General features: G+C 35.4%; 3 protein-coding genes across 3 annotated transcripts; 1 reads left to right on the plus strand and 2 right to left on the minus strand.

Annotated features, from left to right (window-relative positions):
* Positions 1–531: 531 nt before the first annotated feature.
* Positions 532–1,065, minus strand: LOC142163481 (uncharacterized). Its single transcript, XM_075220770.1, has one exon. It carries the CDS (start codon positions 1,063–1,065, stop codon positions 532–534), a length of 534 nt encoding a protein of 177 aa, XP_075076871.1.
* Positions 1,066–7,022: 5,957 nt separating this feature from the next.
* LOC107759651 (vanillin aminotransferase-like) lies at positions 7,023–13,622 on the plus strand. The gene is made up of 13 exons (XM_075220771.1): positions 7,023–7,029; positions 7,167–7,264; positions 7,364–7,444; positions 8,080–8,332; positions 8,660–8,748; positions 8,836–8,863; positions 9,246–9,319; positions 11,091–11,178; positions 11,275–11,353; positions 11,841–11,931; positions 12,023–12,101; positions 12,183–12,298; positions 13,103–13,622. Exons 1-13 carry the CDS (start codon positions 7,023–7,025, stop codon positions 13,241–13,243), a joined length of 1,224 nt encoding a protein of 407 aa, XP_075076872.1. The 3' UTR covers positions 13,244–13,622.
* Positions 13,623–14,070: 448 nt separating this feature from the next.
* LOC107759669 ((21S)-21-acetyl-1-hydroxy-apo-melianone synthase CYP88A164-like) lies at positions 14,071–18,299 on the minus strand. Its single transcript, XM_016577661.1, has 8 exons — positions 18,073–18,299; positions 17,066–17,534; positions 15,867–16,139; positions 15,703–15,792; positions 15,005–15,083; positions 14,800–14,906; positions 14,261–14,382; positions 14,071–14,149 (listed from the first exon to the last, which is right to left on the minus strand). Exons 1-8 carry the CDS (start codon positions 18,297–18,299, stop codon positions 14,071–14,073), a joined length of 1,446 nt encoding a protein of 481 aa, XP_016433147.1.
* Positions 18,300–19,224: the final 925 nt, after the last annotated feature.

Here is a 19,224-nt window from a genome sequence, read left to right on the forward strand (position 1 = left end):
CCTGCCTGACCCACTACCTTCCAAAATTCCACTAGGATCTCATCTGGCCCAGTAGCCTTACCCCTGCTCATCTTCCGCATCACCCCCTCCACCTCTACACTCTTAATACGCCTACAAAACCCAAAATCCATCTGACTCCACTGAATTCTCCAACTTACCAAGCACAATGTTCCTATCCCCTTCCTCGTTCAAGAGCCTATGGAAGTCCTCCTTCCATCTACATTGATACGCGCCTCTTTCACTAGAACCTTACCATCTTCGCCCTTGATGCACCATACTTGGTCCAAGTCCCGAGCCTTCATCTCCCTAATCTTGGTTAACCTGAACAACTTCTTGTCGCCTTCTTTGCCCCCAAGATCCTCGTACAGTCGCTCAAAAGCTGCGGTCTTAGGCGTTGTGACTGCCAATTTTGCCTCTTTCATTGCGTTCTTGTAACACTCCCTACATGTCCTCTTCTCCTCCTCAACTAGCTTCAGATATGCTGCTTTCTAAATTTCCACTTTTGCTTGGGCCTCCTCATTCCACCGCCAGTCACCTTTGTGGCCTCCCGAATAACCTTTTGTTATCCCTAGCACCTTTGTGGCCTCCCGAATAACCTTTTGTTATCCCTAGCACCTCTCTAGCAACTTCCCTAATGCAGTTCACTATTGTGGTCCACATGCTACTTGCGTCCCCACTACTCCTCCAGACCCCTATGGCCAACAACTTCTCTCCCAACTCCTGAGCATTTACCTTAGTCAATGCTCCCCACTTAATCTTAAGTTGGTCGTAAACCACTCTCTTCTTCCTTTTTCTTCTAACCTCCAAGTCCATTACCAAGAGCCTACGTTGCGTCGACAGACACTCCTTCGGTATAACCTTGCAATCAGTGCAAAGGCCCCTATCACCCCTCCTAAGGAGAAGATAATCAATTTGAGTCCAAGCTACCTTACTCCGGAAGGTGACCAAGTGATCCTCCCTTTTATAGAAACACGAATTAGCTAGCACCAAGTCAAAAGCTTTAGAAAAATCCAACAGAGAAGTACCACCTTCGTTCCTAACTCCGAAACCAAACCCGCCATGCATATCGTCATAACCCGTAGCAATCACCCCAATATGGCCAGTAAAGTCACCCCCTATGACGAGCTTCTCAGTGTGTGGAATACCACGCACAACCTTGTCTAGAGAGTTCCTGCGAAGTAATAAAACCAAATGTTGGGCCACTAGCCAAACTTCTGAAATAAATGAGAAATGTGTTATTATAGACCTTTACTCTATTCATCTGCCACATAGTTCTAATATTTAGGCTGCTGCAAAGTTTATGAGATACATCAGAAATAGAATAATAGACTTTTACTGACGATAGTTCTAGTTTCTTAATGCAAGTGGTGAGGCTATTAGGGTTGAATAATACAACAACAACAACAACAAACCCAGTGTAATCCTACAAGTCTGGGGGAGGGTAGTGTGTATGCAAGCCTTACCCTACCTTGAAGGTGGAGAGGCTATTTCCGATAGACCTTCGGCTCACGAGATATATTAGGGTGGGAAAGTGTTGGTTTATGTTTAGTCAACAATGGCATGTCAATTGGAAGAGTTGTCATGGACTTATAGATTGCAAGAATTAAAAAGGAGAAGGAGACGCTTGCATGTGCTTTTTTGCTATTTTCATTGACTTCAGGATATCGTGATACTGAGAATTCAATGATGTATAGCAAAGAGCCTATCAAGTTTGAGCAAGTGCGGCAAGCACTTAACTCTAGTGATGTGCGGAGGTACATTGAAGGAGATAGAAATGACCAGGCAAGTGGGCTCTTTGTGAGAGGCCGGACTAGTCAACAAGGAAAGAGCAAATCAAAGCACAGATCAAAGTCTTGTGTGAACAAGAAGAATACAGAGTGTTGGGGTTGTGGCAAGAAGGGGCACTTTGAACGAGATTGCCCAATGTCAAAGTCCTAGGAAAAGGCGAGTGCCTCTATAGTTGAACATGTACATGATTTTGATAATGATTATGTACTAACAACATCGTGTAATAATAATAGTAGTTATGAAAACAAATGGGTGTTAGACTCTGCTTGTACTCTGCATATGACGTTCCGAAAAGACTGGTTTTAGATGATACACCTACTGGTCCTTTTAATAACCCAACTGATGTACCACCCGACCCACCTGTAGAAACCCCTAGTTTTAATAGACAACCTCCTAAACGCCTAGAAACATCATTAGTTTGGAATTTTTTTACCCAAGTAAGAGAACAAAATAAGGCTAAGTGTAAAACATGTGGGAAATTACTGGCGCATAAATATACTGGAGACCGTAGCGGAAGGGGAATTTGACTAGGCACATAAAAACACACCCTAGAGATAAAGTTAGATATTTACAAATGAAAGCGCAGCTAGAGGGGACACGTGTAGATTGTGCGGATAGCCCTAGTACAGGTTCAAATCTAGTTCAACCAGGAATTAACACTGTGACCGGAGGTATTTTATATTACGATCCAAATAGAGATCGTGAAGAATTAGCAAAGATGGTTATTGTTATGTGCTTACGCTATTCTTTTCCTTCTAATCCAAATTGGGTGCATTATATTAGAAGAGTTTTTAATCCTACTTATAAAGGTTGGCATCGCGCAACAGTTAAGAGCGATATTTATAAATATAAACATGAATATGAACAATATTTGTGGTATTTATTTACTCATATAACTAATCGGATTTCTATTACTACTGATATTGGTAGAAGTGGTAATGATTGTGATTATCTAACTGTTACAAGTCATTGGATAGATGAAGAGTGGACAATGCAAAAATGCATTATTGCGTATAGAATAATTAATTCACGTCACACATATAAGTTTATAGCTAACACTGTTGCAGATATTTGTAGATATTTTTGCTTTAGAGATAAAATAATGGCAATTTCTATGGATAATGCTTCTAGTAACACTAGTGCTATAGGCATACTTACAACAACACTAAATCCTGCATTTAGGAATATATTCCATGTTAGATGTGTTTGTCATATTTATCATTTAATTGTCGGTGATGATATGCGAATTTTAAATTTAGAAATTGAAAAGGTTAGAATAGCTCTTAATTGGCTTTTTTATTCAAACCGTAGAAGTAGACTTAGAGATTATTTTAAAAAATGTGATGAATACGGCCTTAGAGAAAGAAAGGTTCCTAAAGCTTGCCCGACTAGATGGAATTGTATGTACGAAAGTTTAGTAGTTGCATATGAATATAGAAACCCAATTAATGCAACGTTTAATGCTCGGGTAGGTGGTGAGGATGATGATGAAATGCTTACTACTCAAGATTGGACGAATGTTAAAATTCTTATAGATTTTTTAGAACATTTTCAAATTGCTACAAATGCATTTTCTGGGCAATATTATCCTACTATTTCAAACTGTTTAGTTTATATTGCAGCACTATGTGATTTGTTTGTTGAATTTTCGGAGGGTGAGGAAATTTATCAACTTGCTATAAATGAAATGAAAGAAAAGTTTAAAAAATATTTTTTCCCTATCCCTCCTATTTATGGTGTTGCTGCAATGTTAAATCCTACAATGAAATTAGGAGGTCTTCATTTTTGGTACTCAAATATTTATAAGGCTTTAGATCTTTCAAATGAGGAATTTGCTACACTTGCAGATGCAAAAGCCTCAATTACAATTAATGCTCAAACAATTTATAATGATTATCAACTTGCCTTAGAGCATGCTAGGCCAAATGTTCCAACCCCTACATCGTCTAGTTCACAATCGTCTAAAAGAGCTGCGGGCTTAAAAGCACTTAAATCCTGGACGGAGTTCAGGGGTTCTCAAGCTGATAATTATGATGAAACTTCACATCTAAATGAGCTTCAAGTTTATTTGTCGCAGGGACTTGAAAAGGAGAATCCAGACGGCACTTTTGATCTTTTGGAATGGTGGAAGGCAAGGGAAAAATATTTTACGGTTCTTGCAAGGATGGCTCGGGATATTTTATCTATTCAAGCTTCAATTGTTGCATCAGAGAGCGCTTTCAGTCAAGCAAGACTTCAAATAGGTGATCATAGAGCGTCTATGAGGGAGAGCTTGGAAAAATCTGTACTGTTCAAAGATTAGATCCGCTTAGAAAGAAGAAACTTTGGAATTGCGGAATCACAACCGGCGATAGATGAAGTTTATGAAGAAATGATGGCGGAACTTGCGGAGGATGCTGCTTCGCCCGGAAGTGGTGATGAACAAGCTTCTTTTCCACCACCAACAACGCAACCTCCTCCGAACCTTGAAGGATTTATGAGATTTGTTAGAGATACAATGTAGATTATGGTGTAACTTGTACTTTGGCACATCTTCTTTTAGTTTTTTCCCTTTTAATGGTGGTATTAGTACCTTGTTGTGCTCATTCCATTGGGGGAGGAAGACTAAGAAAGATATGCCATTTTTGGTAATAAAAATTATAAGACATGCCCTTGAATATCTTTTTGCAATATTTTTTTGTCTTTAACTTGCAATTATTTATAAGCTATAATATATATACATAACATACAATATATACTACAAGAAAATATATAAGGGAATATATATACATAACATACAATATATACTACAAGAAAATATATAAGGGAATATATATACATAACATACAATATATACTACAAGAAAATATATAAGGTAATATATATACATAACATAACATACTATATATATATATATATATATATATATATATATATATATATATATATATATATATACTACAAAACATTATAAGAAATTATATTTGGAAATATATATACATAACATACTATATATAGTATACTATACTAGTATACTATATATACTACAAAACAAGATTTTTCAAAATTCAAAATGAGGGCCCCACCCTTCAAAATGAGGGCTCCACCCCCAATGACCACCAACGGCCATATTGCACAAATAGCCATTTTTTTTTCAATTTACAAAACTAACCTTCTCTAACACTATAAATACCCCGCTCCCTCTTCTTAATTTCAATACTCAATACTCATTTCTCAATCTAAATTTCTCTCAATCTCTCAATCTCCAATTTTCAAAACTTCAAGTCTCAATCTTAATTTTCAAGTTACATCATGCCTCGTTCGGAAAGAGTGCGCTTATTTGTTTCGCATTACTATGAAGTGCTTGAAGAAAATGAAGAAGGCCAAATATTAAAGTGCAAGAACTATGGAAGAGTCTTAAACTTTCGTTCAGGTTATACCACAGGCATTTTAAGGAGGCATATAACGTATTGTGTTGATGGTATTTATCCGCAAATTCGTCTTTAAGATTTTTCAACAATTTGTGTTATTTTAAAATTATTAGACGTATTTATGCTTCATGTTGTACTTTCTTATTAATTTATTATGCATGGCAATTTAGTTTTACTATTGTTTTGTTATTTTACTTTTTCGTCAAGCACTTTAATAATTAGATTTCTACATATATACTACATATATATTTTTTATATAGCCAGTCATGATATGGTTTACAAGAAATTGCCTTAAACAAAAAAAATTTAAAAAAAAAGCCCGGAAATAAAAAAGCCCGTTAGGCCCGCTAAGCCCACGATCCCGGCCCATTTAGCCCAGGACCATATGGGCTTAGGCCCGTCACGGGCTGGTTCCACCCGTTGAGCCCACGAAGCCCGGGACCGTGAGGCCCGGGACCGCCAGAGCCCAGGCCCGTTAAGCTCGGCCCGTTTGGCCCATTTAGGCCCGGGCCCGGCCCAGAATACAACATTATGTTGAACAATGGTTTGATTCTTCTTTTTTCTTACAACGGGGTTGCCCAGTAAGCTTAGAAGTTTTGGCCAGAGTTGTTCACACGCACGCTTGAAACGCAAACCAAGGTGGAGATTGAAAGTGTTGGTTTATGTTTAGTCAATAATGGCATGCCAATTGGAAGAGTTGGTGGAAAGAATTGGTGTGGATGCTAGGTGGAAGCTTCCTCCTTTGATATCACCCATGACATCAAGAGGGGTAGTTTGATGTCACCAATGACATCAAGAGGAGGTCTTTACCTCTATAAATAGATGCACTCCTTCATTTGTATAAACCATCCCAAAAATAATACAATACATTGTAGTGAGTAGAGAGTTAAGAGAGAAATTCTCTTAAGTGTAATTGGAAAATCTCCTCTTCCTTTGTTAATATTAAAAAGGCAACTATTCTCTGGTGGACGTAGGATTATTTTGCCGAACTACGTTAAATCTTGTGTTCTTTCTTTTACGTTTCCGCTAACAGGGTGAATAGTATTTCTCAAATAAAGAACACAAAGAGCTATGGTAATCACAGTTGCACATTGCTCAAATATTTCTTGTTCAATTTCCCAACAGGATCTGTATTGGCCAAATCTACCAGTAGAGCCCTTAGTTGACTCTCTTTGTTTATAGTGTAGATACCTTTAAATTTTGGTTTCTTCTTTGCAAACCATTCCAATCTACTTCTCCCTACTTCTAATCATCTCCATAAGCTTCCAAACTATGTTCCAAATATGTTGTTATAGCATGATATTATTGTTCTTATCTGTCGCCTTTGTTAGCACACTAAATGATGTACTTAATATTGGTTATGCACTATAATGACTTAGAAGGTTAAGAAATTTTTAGGATCGCTACATCTCCTACACTCTCTAGATATAGAAATTATTTCAAATGGAGTAGTGGAAAAACATGAGCAAAGAAAGTCGTTTTCCCCTTTTAATTCCATCGTCAGGAAATTAAATGAATTACTTTTCGGAATTTTTTGTATGGAAAATGTTTTAGTTCATACCAAACATACCCTTAATGTGTGTTAAAGCACACTTATGGAAATTACTTAAGATATCTCAAGTTCACCTGTAGAATTGATTATTATGTTGATTGTTGAAAGCTATCCTTTGATGATTCAAGTATAGAAAATTTATAACATGCAGCAAAATTAATTTAGAATTTAATTGGTTCTTGATAACCAAGAACCTTGGCGTAACTGGTAAATTTGCTGTCATATGACCAAGAAATCACGAGTTCGAGCCGTGGAAACAGACTCTCGCAAAAATGCAGGGTAAGGTTGCGTACAATAGACTCTTGTGGTCCGTCCCTTCCCCGGACCCCGCACATAGCGGGAGCTTAGTGCACCGGGCTACCTTTTAATTGGTTCTTGATAACAATGGAACTTTAACGACTTACACATTATTGTAGGGGGAAATGAGCCTCGTCTTATTGAAGCTGCAAATAAACAGCTCAACACATTGCCATTTTACCATTCATTTTCAAATCGTACAACAAAACCTTCTTTGGTATGGCAAACTCTCACCTGAGCCAAATTTAGCTATTAAGTTTTACTTTATTAGATCACTGGCTGATTTTATTTTTCAAACATATGGGATCTTGCAAAGGAGCTCCTGAATATGTTTACTGCAAATAAAATGGCGAAAGTTTTTTTCACAAATAGCGGATCAGAATCCAATGACACTCAGGTTTTGCTTATTGCCGGCCTTCAGACATTTTTTAAAATTCTAGCTGCTGCTCATATTTCCTTTCCAAAAGCCTGCTAAAAATAGAAAGAATATCTGTATCTTTCTGCGAATTCTGAGAGGATAATTTAATATTTTTATGTTCATTTTTTTTCTTTTGTGTTTGCATGTTGACAATTGGCAGAGATGAATAAAGTACTTCATCTGTTCTACTTTATGTGATATTTTTTTCTTATTAGTCCGTTCAAGAAAGAATGACACATTTGTATGTTTGAAAATAATTTAACTTTACACTTTTTATTTTATTATTACTTTTAATAAGAAGTTTTTATAGCCACACAAATGCTATAACATGTTTAAGACTTTCAAAATACTTCATTTCTTATTTAAACTGTGTCGTGTCAACTTACGTTGTATAAATTGAAGCAAAGGGATTATTAGATTTTCATCAACTGTTTGTTCTCCATGATATATATGCTGCTACAGATGTTTCCGATTCTTTGTTTTTGTTTGTTTGTATGTGTGTGTGGGGGGGGGGGGGGGGGCGGAATGGGCATCGATTCTTAACTCGAGGACAATCTGTGGAAAGATTTTCAAGGATATTAAATTACCTTTGATCCTTACATGTCAATCTGTAGGTGAAGCTGGTATGGTATTACAACGATGCACTTGGGAGGCCAGACAAAAAGAAATTTATTGCTCGAACAAAATTGCAATCTTATTCCTATACTCCTGCTCTTTTTTCTGTCTTTCTTTTTTCCTCTTGTTTATATTTTGTTGTTTTTCTTTTGCCTTACATGATATTTTTCATGCATTTCACCTTTAAACAGATACCATGGATCCACTTTCATTGCCGCCGGTCTCTCTGGGTAATATTCTTATCCATTCATGGTAATCACTTATTTACTCTGCTTCGTGAGGTGTTTGATTAAGCACAGAATTTAATGAAGAAAGAGTCTTAGTGTGTATATCAAAAGTATTCTTAGAATTTGTGGTCTTAAATTATATCATATCATGACATTTCTATAGCTATAAGAACATGTTATTAAGGTTAAAAGGAAAAAATTCAAAGTTGAAAAGTTTCCAAATACAAAGAAGTGTCATTTTTTTTTCAAACAGACTATATCTTAAAAGAAAAAGAAAAGAGGATCGTATAAAATAGAGCGGAGATAAAGTATTTGTTTTTCGTATTCTTTATACTAATATTTCCTTTTGCAGTCTTCCTGCACTACATCAGAAATTTGATTTGCCACCTCCATTTGTTCTGCACACTGACTGCCCTCATTATTGGTGTTCTCATCTACCAGGTTTCTATTTGTCCTTTATTTCTTGTTGTACCCTGATCTTATATGGTGTAAAATGTAAATAACTATGTGCTAAAATGTTCGTACCAGGTGAGACGGAAGAGGAGTATTCGACCAGGTTGGCCATTAATTTGGAAAATCTAATACTCAAAGAGGGGCCTGAAACAGTATATTCCATCTACTTTTATCACTTTATCTTATTTTCTTTGCATCATATATCATATTTAGATGTGATGACTACTAACAAAGGAAGCAGCTAGACAAAAACTCTCTAGTAACTTTGTATACTTGGCAGTTCCTCTTTTATTTTTGGCATTGTTACGGTAGACAAGTTAGAAATTACTTTTGCCAGAAAAACGCCCGATATTACTAGGCTAGACAGGCTATGATGCATATTAATTAATATTATATACTACTTATTATCTTTTGCACCCGAAAAATATACTATATAAATGCCAAAATGGTGAACTTATGATGATTAATTTACTTGTTTCACCTAGGTAGCTGCTTTCATTGCCGAACCGTCATGGGGGCAGGAGGTGTCATTCCTCCTCCAGCAACCTATTTTGATAAGGTCAGTTTTATTCCTTCCAGTACTCTTATGTCTGCTCCTTTCATTTTAAAGAGGGGGGTAAATACTACTATGAATTTCTAGTTTTTTTGAGTCATTTGTATTTACGAGATATCTGAATACAGTGCCCAATAAAGGAACACGAATTGCGTTCTCTTACTTGATCCTTAAGAGAGTGTTTTTCTGAGCTTATTGACAAGCAAATGAGCATTTTTTGTTTATATACGTGTGTGATAAAGATCAAAAGTGCTTATAAATTAAGTGCTTATAAGTCAAAAGCAGCTAAATTGGTCAGCTCATAAGCACTTCACTATTTTGTCTCTAAATATCTTTTGTAATTTGTGAAAATATCCTTCTCAAAAGAATACCCCCCTATTTTCTTCTGTATTCTATTTCCGTTGTTCTTCCTTGTATTTTAAATCTTAGAGAAGGTATATGACAAGGTCCCTAGGGACGTTCTTTGGAGGTGAAATGTGTGTCGGTGGCTTACATTAGAGCGAGAGCTATGATTCGGGTTAGGACTGTGGGAGGTGACTTAGAGCCTTTCCGGTGGTTATGGGGTTACACCAAGGATCTGCCCTCAGCCCGTTCTTATTTTCTCTTGGCGATGGACACACTAACACACCATATCCAAGGAGAGGTGCCATGGTGTATGTTGTTCGCTGATGATATAGTTCTGATTGATGAGATACGAGGTGCCGTTAATGGGAGACTGGAGATATGGAGGCAGGCCCTGGAGTCTAAAGGTTTCAAGTTGAGTAAGACTAAGACAGAATATGTGGAATGTAAGTTCAGCAACATGACGGGAGAAGCGGATGTGGAAGTCAGGCTTGACTCATAGGTCATCCTCAAGAGAGAAAGTTTTAAGTACTTAGGGTCAATTATCCAGGGAGATGGGGAGATCGACGGGGATGTTACGCACCGTATTGGAGTAGGGTGGATGAAATGGAGGTTAGCGTGTGGAGTCCTGTGTGACAAGAAGGTGTCACCGAAACTCAAAAGTAAGTTCTATAGAGCGGTGGTTAGACCGGTCATGTTGTATAGAGCTGAGTGTTGGCCAGTCAAGAATTCACATATCCAGAAGATGAAAGTAACAGAAATGAGGATGTTGAAATGGATGTGTGGGCACACTAGGCTGGATAAGATTCGGAATGAAGATATTCGGGAGAGGGTGGGCGTGACTCCCGTGGATGACAAGATACGGAAAGCGCGGCTTAGATGGTTCGGACACGTGCGGAGGAGAAGCCTAGATGCACCGGTTAAGAGGTGTGAACGGTTGACTTTGGCAGGTACGAGAAGAGGTAGAGGGCGGCCTAAGAAGCATTGGGGCGAGTTGATCAGGCAGGACATGGTGCGGCTTCAGATTTTCGAGGACATGGCTCTTGATAGGAACATGTGGAGGTCGAGCATTAGGGTGGTAGGCTAAGGGGTAGTCGAGAGTTTCTCCCTCTTTGTACCGGGTAGTCTGATAGAGTTTTGTTTAGGTTTGTTAGCGATCTATGTTGTGCTCACATTGTTGTTTTGCATAGTTTTGTGTTATTGTCCTTTCACTTATTTGTTGTTGTTGAAATATTATACTGTACAAATAGGATAGAATTAAAGTCTTTTGGTTATATATAAGCTGTTGAATCCCCTCGACATAAGAGAAAATTCTAGTGAAATGAAAAGAGGGTTAAATAATTGCTACTTTTGAATCGCGTATAAATTTCTGACTCCGCCACTGATAATCTTTTACAGTTAAACTGAATATGTCTCTGTTTAAATGCTCTTTCAGGCACTTTCTTCTGGATATGTGCCAATTGGTGCTGTCCTTATAAGCCCTGAAATTTCTGATGTCATATATTCTCAAAGCAATAAAATTGGTGAGCATAGATAATATCAGTTTGATAAGATATAAAATCCTCTACCTTTTGTTACCAAATTGTTCATAACCTTTTTTTTTTCCTTTTGCAAATTAGGTGCTTTTATCCATGGATTTACTTATTCAGGCCACCCTCTCGCCTGTGCGGTTGCCTTGGAAGCACTGAAGATTTACAAGTATGCAACCTTTTTTCTGACAGAAAATATGTTTTTTTTTGTTCGAAAATAAAATTTCTCCATCTAATTTAGTAATTACTGATTGTTGTTGGTGATATGACTGAGTGGCCCTTATGCACTAAAATAAATGGGCATTTGGCTCGATAATCAACAATTAAGTTAAGTATGCACTATCAGTGTAAAGATTTATTTAGGTAAATTTTAGCATGTGATAGCAAGTTAGCTACCGTTTTTACTATATTACCAATCATAGCTTATCAAGATATTTACCTATAATTACTTTATAAATGATCTGAATTTGTACATTTTTTTATGCCTGTCTTTCTTTCTTCTTCTTCTTCTTCTTACATTCTCTCTACCTTCACTGGGTAGGGGTAAGATCTGCGTACACATTATCCTCCTCATACCCCACATGTGAGAATATACTGGGTATGTTATTGTTGTACTTGTTGCTAAAACACTGTATAAATTCAAAATTATTTTTCAGGGAAAGAAATATTGTTGAGCTAGTGAACAAAATATCACCAAAGTTCCAAGAAGGTTTGAAAGCATTTTCTGACAGTCCCATAATTGGGGAGGTAATAGTAATTATCATGGTAGAAGTAGCTAATTAAAACGTCTTAATTACCTATTAATTGTTTATTTTATTCAAATATATATTTTTTTCAGACAAGGGGAACTGGTTTGGTTCTTTCTACAGAGTTTGTAGATAACAAATCTCCTGATGATCCCTTTCCTCCTGAATGGGGTATGTTTTTTAATCTTTATCTTATCTGAGGTTAAGTTAAATTCTAAGATCAATTTGACAAATTGTTCATTATTTGCTCAGGTGTTGGTACATATTTTGGAGCACAATGTCAGAAGTTCGGGGTGTTGGTAAGTTATATTGGCAATTACATAAATATGGCTCCTCCATTTACTCTGACTCTTGAAGAACTTGATGAGGTATGTTCCTGAGAAATGTTTGGCACTATCACTTTACATTTGTTAGAGTTATTTAAAGATGTTTTTTTGACAGACAAATTAGGAACTTTTGTAAGAACAACTACATATCGTACTAGATTACATCTAGACTAAATGTTCAAGGTCACATTGTACTATATCCCATTCTGTATTTTGTTATGATGCATATCAGTCGTAAGGAATGAGAGCCTTGGAGCAATGGTTAAGTTGTCTCCGTGTGACCTATAGGTTACGGTTTCGAGCCGTGAAATAGTTGTTGATGTTTGCATCAGGGCAGGCTACCTACATCATACCCTCTTGGGGTGGGGCCCTTCCCTGGACCCTGCGTGAATGTAAGATGCTTTGTGCACCGGATTGCCCTTTTTTATCACATTTATATGCATTATAAATCAATAAGGTTTTTCATGGTGATTCTTCATGGAGACTCCTTTAATCGTCACAAAAGTAAGGATTTTGGTGGCGAATAATAGGAGTTGCCATGAATAAGTTTTATCAATTGGAATACTCTCAACAGTCTTCTTTTTCAAATTATGCGCGAATTTTAATTAATTGCTACTAAAGGTCTCATTTGTTGTAGTGTATTGAGTGTTGCTTTCCTTAGACTTTAAGTTGCTATTGCTGGAGATTCTTGATTTTGATTATTCAACTATTGAAGCTTGTATCGGGGTAGGCTACCTACAGCAACCCTTCTCCTAACCCTACGTTAACTGCCTTGTTATTTCTCTCAGATTATGAACTGTTTCGTGCAAAACTGAAAAAAGATTAAAACCGTTCTCGTTTTTGCAGTTGATAAGCGTATATGGGAAAGCACCGAAGGAAACTGAAAAGAGTGGAAGAACTCAAGGCCCAAAGGAAGGAAAAGCTGATGGCAAATGCTTGAAGACAAAAAATAAAAATAACAGAGGAATAAATTTCAAGTCCAATTAATCAAACTCTGTTAGATATTGCTATGTGTAGATTCTGAATTAATAAATGTATCCCAAGACTAGCTAGGCTTAACTGAGCCGAGGGTCTTTTGGAAACAGCCTGTCTATTTGCCCACCTATGGGCAGGGGCGGATTTATGCTTATCGAAGCGGTGTCACGCGACACCGCTTCGTCGAAAATGTTTATTAAATATATGTATTAATATTGTACGAAAACTATTAAACAGAAAAAAATGACACCACTTGACATAAATTGTATGTTGGTGTGTTGGTAATGTGTTTGATTTTTCTATAAGAGGTTAAAGGTTCAAACCTCAACTAAGACATTTTTATTTTGTAAATATTTGCTTAAGACTCAATAAAATCAATAGATTAAGACTATTTCTTGTCTAAAAATATGACAATCAAAGTTATATTTCAGTTTTTTTTTATAAATTTTGACACCGCTTACAAAAATTCCTGCGTACGCCCCTGCCTGTGGGAATATATTGGATATGTTATTATTATCTCAATACTAGTTGGGATCTGCTATATGAATCCTCTGTGCTTATTTAGATTAGTTTCTCTAGTTGTCAATCTATATAAACTACTATTCTTTATCTCTGTATTTAAGTCAAAAGGTTCATATTTTCAAGTTGCTCTCTACTTTCTTCAAAATTTCAAGCATTTTAAGACATACTCATGAAATTTAAATCATGCACCACTTGAGTTATAGATTGAAATTGGAATATCACTAGGCTGCGACTTTAATATATCGATAAAATTATTTTCTGATAAACTTATTGTTTTCGAGATAATTACAATATGAAAAACTAATGCAACTATTTCACTAGGCTGAGATCTTCTTGAATCTCACAAGGCAATTTTCAGGAGGATCAGTTTTGATATCTGGATTAAGCTGCTCAAGCCTGCATCATAACAATTAAATTGAAATATGATCTAATCAGTAATTGATATTTTCTTTTTGTTTCATATAATAATTAGTGAATTTCAGATGATTAGTAAAGAGTTACTAATACCTGTAGTAAAGAAGAAAATAATGAAGAATTACTGAAATCTGAAGCCTGGCCAAATTGGATCCTGGGCACATTCTAGGGCCTATTGAAAAAGGAAGAAAGCAGCCTGGCTTGGTTTCAAGATCCTGCAAATTAATTTTTTTTAATCACTAATTAATGTGCAATAGTTACATGGATATTCGCTCAGTGAAAACCGCTTGTGATGTGCTAGTTAGGTGCACGTCATGGATTTCAAGCTTTGGTCTAATGGTAAGACCGCAGCTTGTGATATGCGAGTTAAGTACACGTCATGGATTCAAAGCTTTGGTCTAGTGGTAAGACCGCAACTTGTGAGTTGTGATGTGCGAGTTAGGTATACGTCATTGATTCAAACTCTGCTGGAAACAAAAATCTAGTATTTAAGTGGAGAAGAGTAGAGCTACCGAGGATACACCCATTATCTACCGAGTTTCGAACCGTGCACTACTAGCCCCTCGAGAATTTCTCGGTTATTAAAAAAAAGTGAAAGAAATTTCATGAATACACAAGGGCATGTCACTTGCATCCCATCTTGAAGGATTAAATTCCTCAGGTTTGGCATAAATATCAGGATCCATACGAATACTCCATAACAATGCAAAAAATTTCCACCCCTTAGGTATAGTGTACCCTGCAAATACAGTAGATAAAGAAATGATTCATTGGATTTAAGTATGAAATTATATAAAAAGGATAAATATTTAGAAGAAGTCAAGGCTGAACACTAACCATTTATGTTATAAGGAGTATTTGTGTCTTTAAGGAATATTGTCTTGCTGCTAGCAATACGGAGTGTTTCATTAATTACCTTTCCATAATTGAAAAAGATAAAGCAAAAAATACTTTGGCATCTTTCTTATCTTTTTTACTCCGTTCAAAAAAGAATGACGATATCTAAATTTAGAAACCATTTTGTTAAACTTTTCAATTTATCTTTAGCGACAAGATTTTATAGTAATACAAATATTATGACATATGGTCTATCAAAAACAACCACTCTACCTCCACAAAGGTAAAGTAAGGTCTGCGTACACTATATTCTTTCCAAACCTCACTTGTGCGATTTTTATTAGGTTTGTTGTTATTATCATTATTACAAATGTTATGACATATTTAAGACGACAACAAGTTTCAAAAGTCTTTTTTTCTTTCTCAAATTATGTATCATATCACACTAAAGGAAGCCCGGGCACTAAGCTCTCGTTATGCGCGGGTCCAGGAAAAAGCCGGACCACAATGGTCTATTGTGCGCAGTCTTACCTTGCATTTCTGTAAGAGGTTGTTTCCATAACTCAAACCCGTTACCTCTTGGTCACATAGTAGCAACTCTACCAGTTACGTCAAGATTCTCCTTCAAACAGAGGGAGTAATTATTTTACATAGTGAATTGTGTGCTCCAATCCTAGTAAAGAAGACTAATATCTTACCTTACTAAGATACTTCATTTGTCTAATCTCGTCAAAATTAAGGCCAGCATTTGAAGACGGTCTTCTCTGGATTATATCCTCTTGTTCCTCCTATAAATAAATACAAAAATTTAAACTTCGTACTCAATCAAACACCGTCTAATAAAAGTTATGATCATACTTACTTTTGCTTTATGTAAGAAGTCAGGATGTTTTTCCAAATGCATAATTGCCTTTGTTGCCATTAGAGCAACAGGTTCATAACCACCAAATGAAGCAAAAATTAGCATGTTAATGATCTTCTCATCGCTTAATCCTTTTCCTTCATTATCATCGTCATCTTGAGTGTCTAACATCATATCAATTATGTTGGACTTTAGCATTGCTTTATCCTTTGCAATCATGGCTTTTCTTTCTTCTAATATTTGTTGAAATATCTTAACTAGTTCTCTTCGAGCCTGAAATGATAAAATTAGGATTAGCAGAGGATTGAAATCTAAAATTTTACTTCTAGATTTTTTATGTGTAAAAATAAAGATCTTTTGAGAAATTTGACGTAAAACTAAAAGAAAATTTTTAATGGGCCATGGAATCATTTGATCCTAAGACGAGATAGTCACACAATTTTACATGAAATATAGGGATGTATAAACCGAATCAGAAAATCACACCAAACTAAAAAGTCAAACCAAACCTATAAAAAAATCTGATTAGATTTGGTTTGATTTGATTTTGTATTGAGTAAAACAACCCGAACCAAACTGATATATACATATATAATTTTTATATATACTTTTAAGACTTTTCATAGAATTTTCTTTAAGAAATGTCTAAAAATATTTGTGATTCTCTTATGGGATGTAATATCTAGTTAAATATAAAGTGCTCTATTTGTATTAACTTTAAATGGGTTGTATGATCACTTTCTTATCAAGTGTTAGTGAAATACGTAAATCTCTTTGTTCTTCCATATTCATAAGTCAATATCTATTAAATTCGTATATCTTTTTACGAATTTGAAGTAATATTTCGATAATTTAAAATTAAATAGAACATATCATTATATAGGTATCATATTAATTTTTATCTTTAATTATTAAATTCATTAACTTTGAAAGTATACATCAACGGAAAATTATTGTCAGCACGACTAAAAAAATAACTATCATATGTTACTATGAAAATTCTCCCATAAGAATATGTTATAAATCATATGTTTATTAATTTTTTTTAAATTTTTATTAAACATATATTTACATATTAAAAATTTAACAAAGTAAGATCGAAATAATATTAATGTAACAAAAATTGTCCGAAAAAACCCCGAAAAATCCGACAAAGACCCGAAAAAACCCGAAAAATGGCAGAATTCAACATATCTTACCTTGATTGCCTTATTGTAAGCAAATCCAGGGATATTAATGGGCAAGCTGTGAGCACCACTCATTAGCAAATTATTCTCCTTGAACACAGCATCAAACAATTCTTTAGCAACCTCACCACCTATAAGAATTCTCATAAAAACCTCAAATGTAGGTTTTCTCATCTCAGTGAGGAACTCAAAAGATTCCTCCGTAGCAGCGTATTTGTCGAATGTAGTTCTCACAACATCGTTTATACAATCAAAATAGTCGGATAATAATCCGTGACTCTTTATCGGAGCTATTGATCGACGAATTCGCTTGTCTTCTTCGATTGAATTTGTTATTCCAGCTAGCTTTGATATATATTCAGGCATACCTCTGTCAATATTTTCTTCATCCATCAGGATTTTCCTAATTGTTTCTGGCTTTGTAATGATAATGCTTGGCTTTCCAAATATGTGTGCCTTGTACATCCCTCCTGGCCCAAACCTATTCTTTTTTCAAAAATAGATTAAAAATTAAGGCAATTTAACAACCAAATTTAAAACAACAGAAAAACAAAACATCATGAATTGATCAGAGTGTGTTAGGTACAAGTTAACATTTTCTGGAATTTTTTTTTTTTGAAAAATAAGTCATTTTCTGGTAACCAACAAAAAATAATCCAGTAAAATTTCACAAATGAGATGTGGGGAGGGTAGTGTGTACGTAGAGTCGTCATAGACCTTACCCCTACTTGAAAAGGTAGAGAGGTTGTTTCCGATAGATCCCTCGGTTTAAGATATTTTCAAGTAACCAAACATCAAAATGCAATTTTTCTTGAAAAATATTTTCAACTAAAAGAGGAAAAAACGACTTTTTCGCTTATTGTTTTCTCCATTAATCCCTTTGAAATATTTTTTAAATATCATAGAGTTTTGGATGGTGACCGAATTTATTCTGGAAAAAAGCTATTTCTTCATACCAGACACACCCTCGATATCGAATAATTAAGTACAAGAATGACTATGAGAAATTTAATTATTACCTAGTAGAAAAGTAGGATAGAAATGAGCCATGATCGCCAGCAAAACTGAAGAAAAAAAAAGTATTTCCAATAAATGGCCAGCCCATTTCACCTGGAGGTATGATATATTTCTTCGAACTAAATTTTATTGAATAATACCATCCATTTGCTCTCTTTAGTAAACTATAAAGAGTTAGAATCCCTACTGCCAAAATTGTATAGAAGAAAGCTAAATTGTAGTACTCCATTTTTAGCTTTTTAGTTAACTAATTGGAAAACTTTGTGACACTGATTGAGTGAATTGGTTTTATAGTAGCATGTTTGGCCGTACTTCTAAAATTAAACTTAAAAGTACGAGAAGCAGTCAGTATATAATTAATCAATTAGAAAAGTACTTTCGAGTAGCAATTATTATTTGACTAAATATCTTAACTTTGAAAAAAAATACTTCTGAAAAAAATACTTTGCCAAAAAAGAAACACGGCCAAACATGTTATTAATATATGCTTGACTTGTCTCCTCGTAGGACGAACTAGCAATGGCGGAGCCACATGCACTCAGAAGTGTCAACCGATCGACACCCCTTAGTCGAAAAATTATACTGTCTAGTTAGATAATTTTTAAAAATATGTATGTATATATATATATATATACTATGTATTGGCACCCCTTAATTTCTTGGTGAGTTTAATTTTTATATTTTGACCCCTCTTAATAAAAATTTTGACTCCGCCATTGCGAACTAACTACTAGTAGCTAACAAAAGAGTGTACACAAGTATGAATTATTTTTTGTTTTGGCATTAATACATCAATATGATCTGAACTTGGCTCTATTTATTTACTCGGTTGTCTTAATTACACCTTGGACTTGACAATTCGGTATTCCTCCCGTTTTGTTTAACTCCCTCCGTTTCAGTTTATGTGTACCTATTTTCTTTTTGGTTCGTTCCAAAAAGAATGACCCCTTTGTAAATTTGGAAACAATTTAGCATAAACTTACACTTCTGCCCTTAATGAGAAGCTTTTATAACCATACAAATATTCTGGCCCCTTTTTAACTTATTTAGGACCACAAATTAAAAAAGTCTTTATTTATTTTTTAAACTCTATACCCAGTCAAACATGTTCCAATAAATTAGAACGGAGGGAGTAGTTGTTATATGTTTTTCTT

Source organism: Nicotiana tabacum, chromosome 8, assembly GCF_000715075.1.
Source record: "Nicotiana tabacum cultivar K326 chromosome 8, ASM71507v2, whole genome shotgun sequence".
In the NCBI taxonomy this organism is placed as follows: Eukaryota; Viridiplantae; Streptophyta; class Magnoliopsida; order Solanales; family Solanaceae; genus Nicotiana; species Nicotiana tabacum.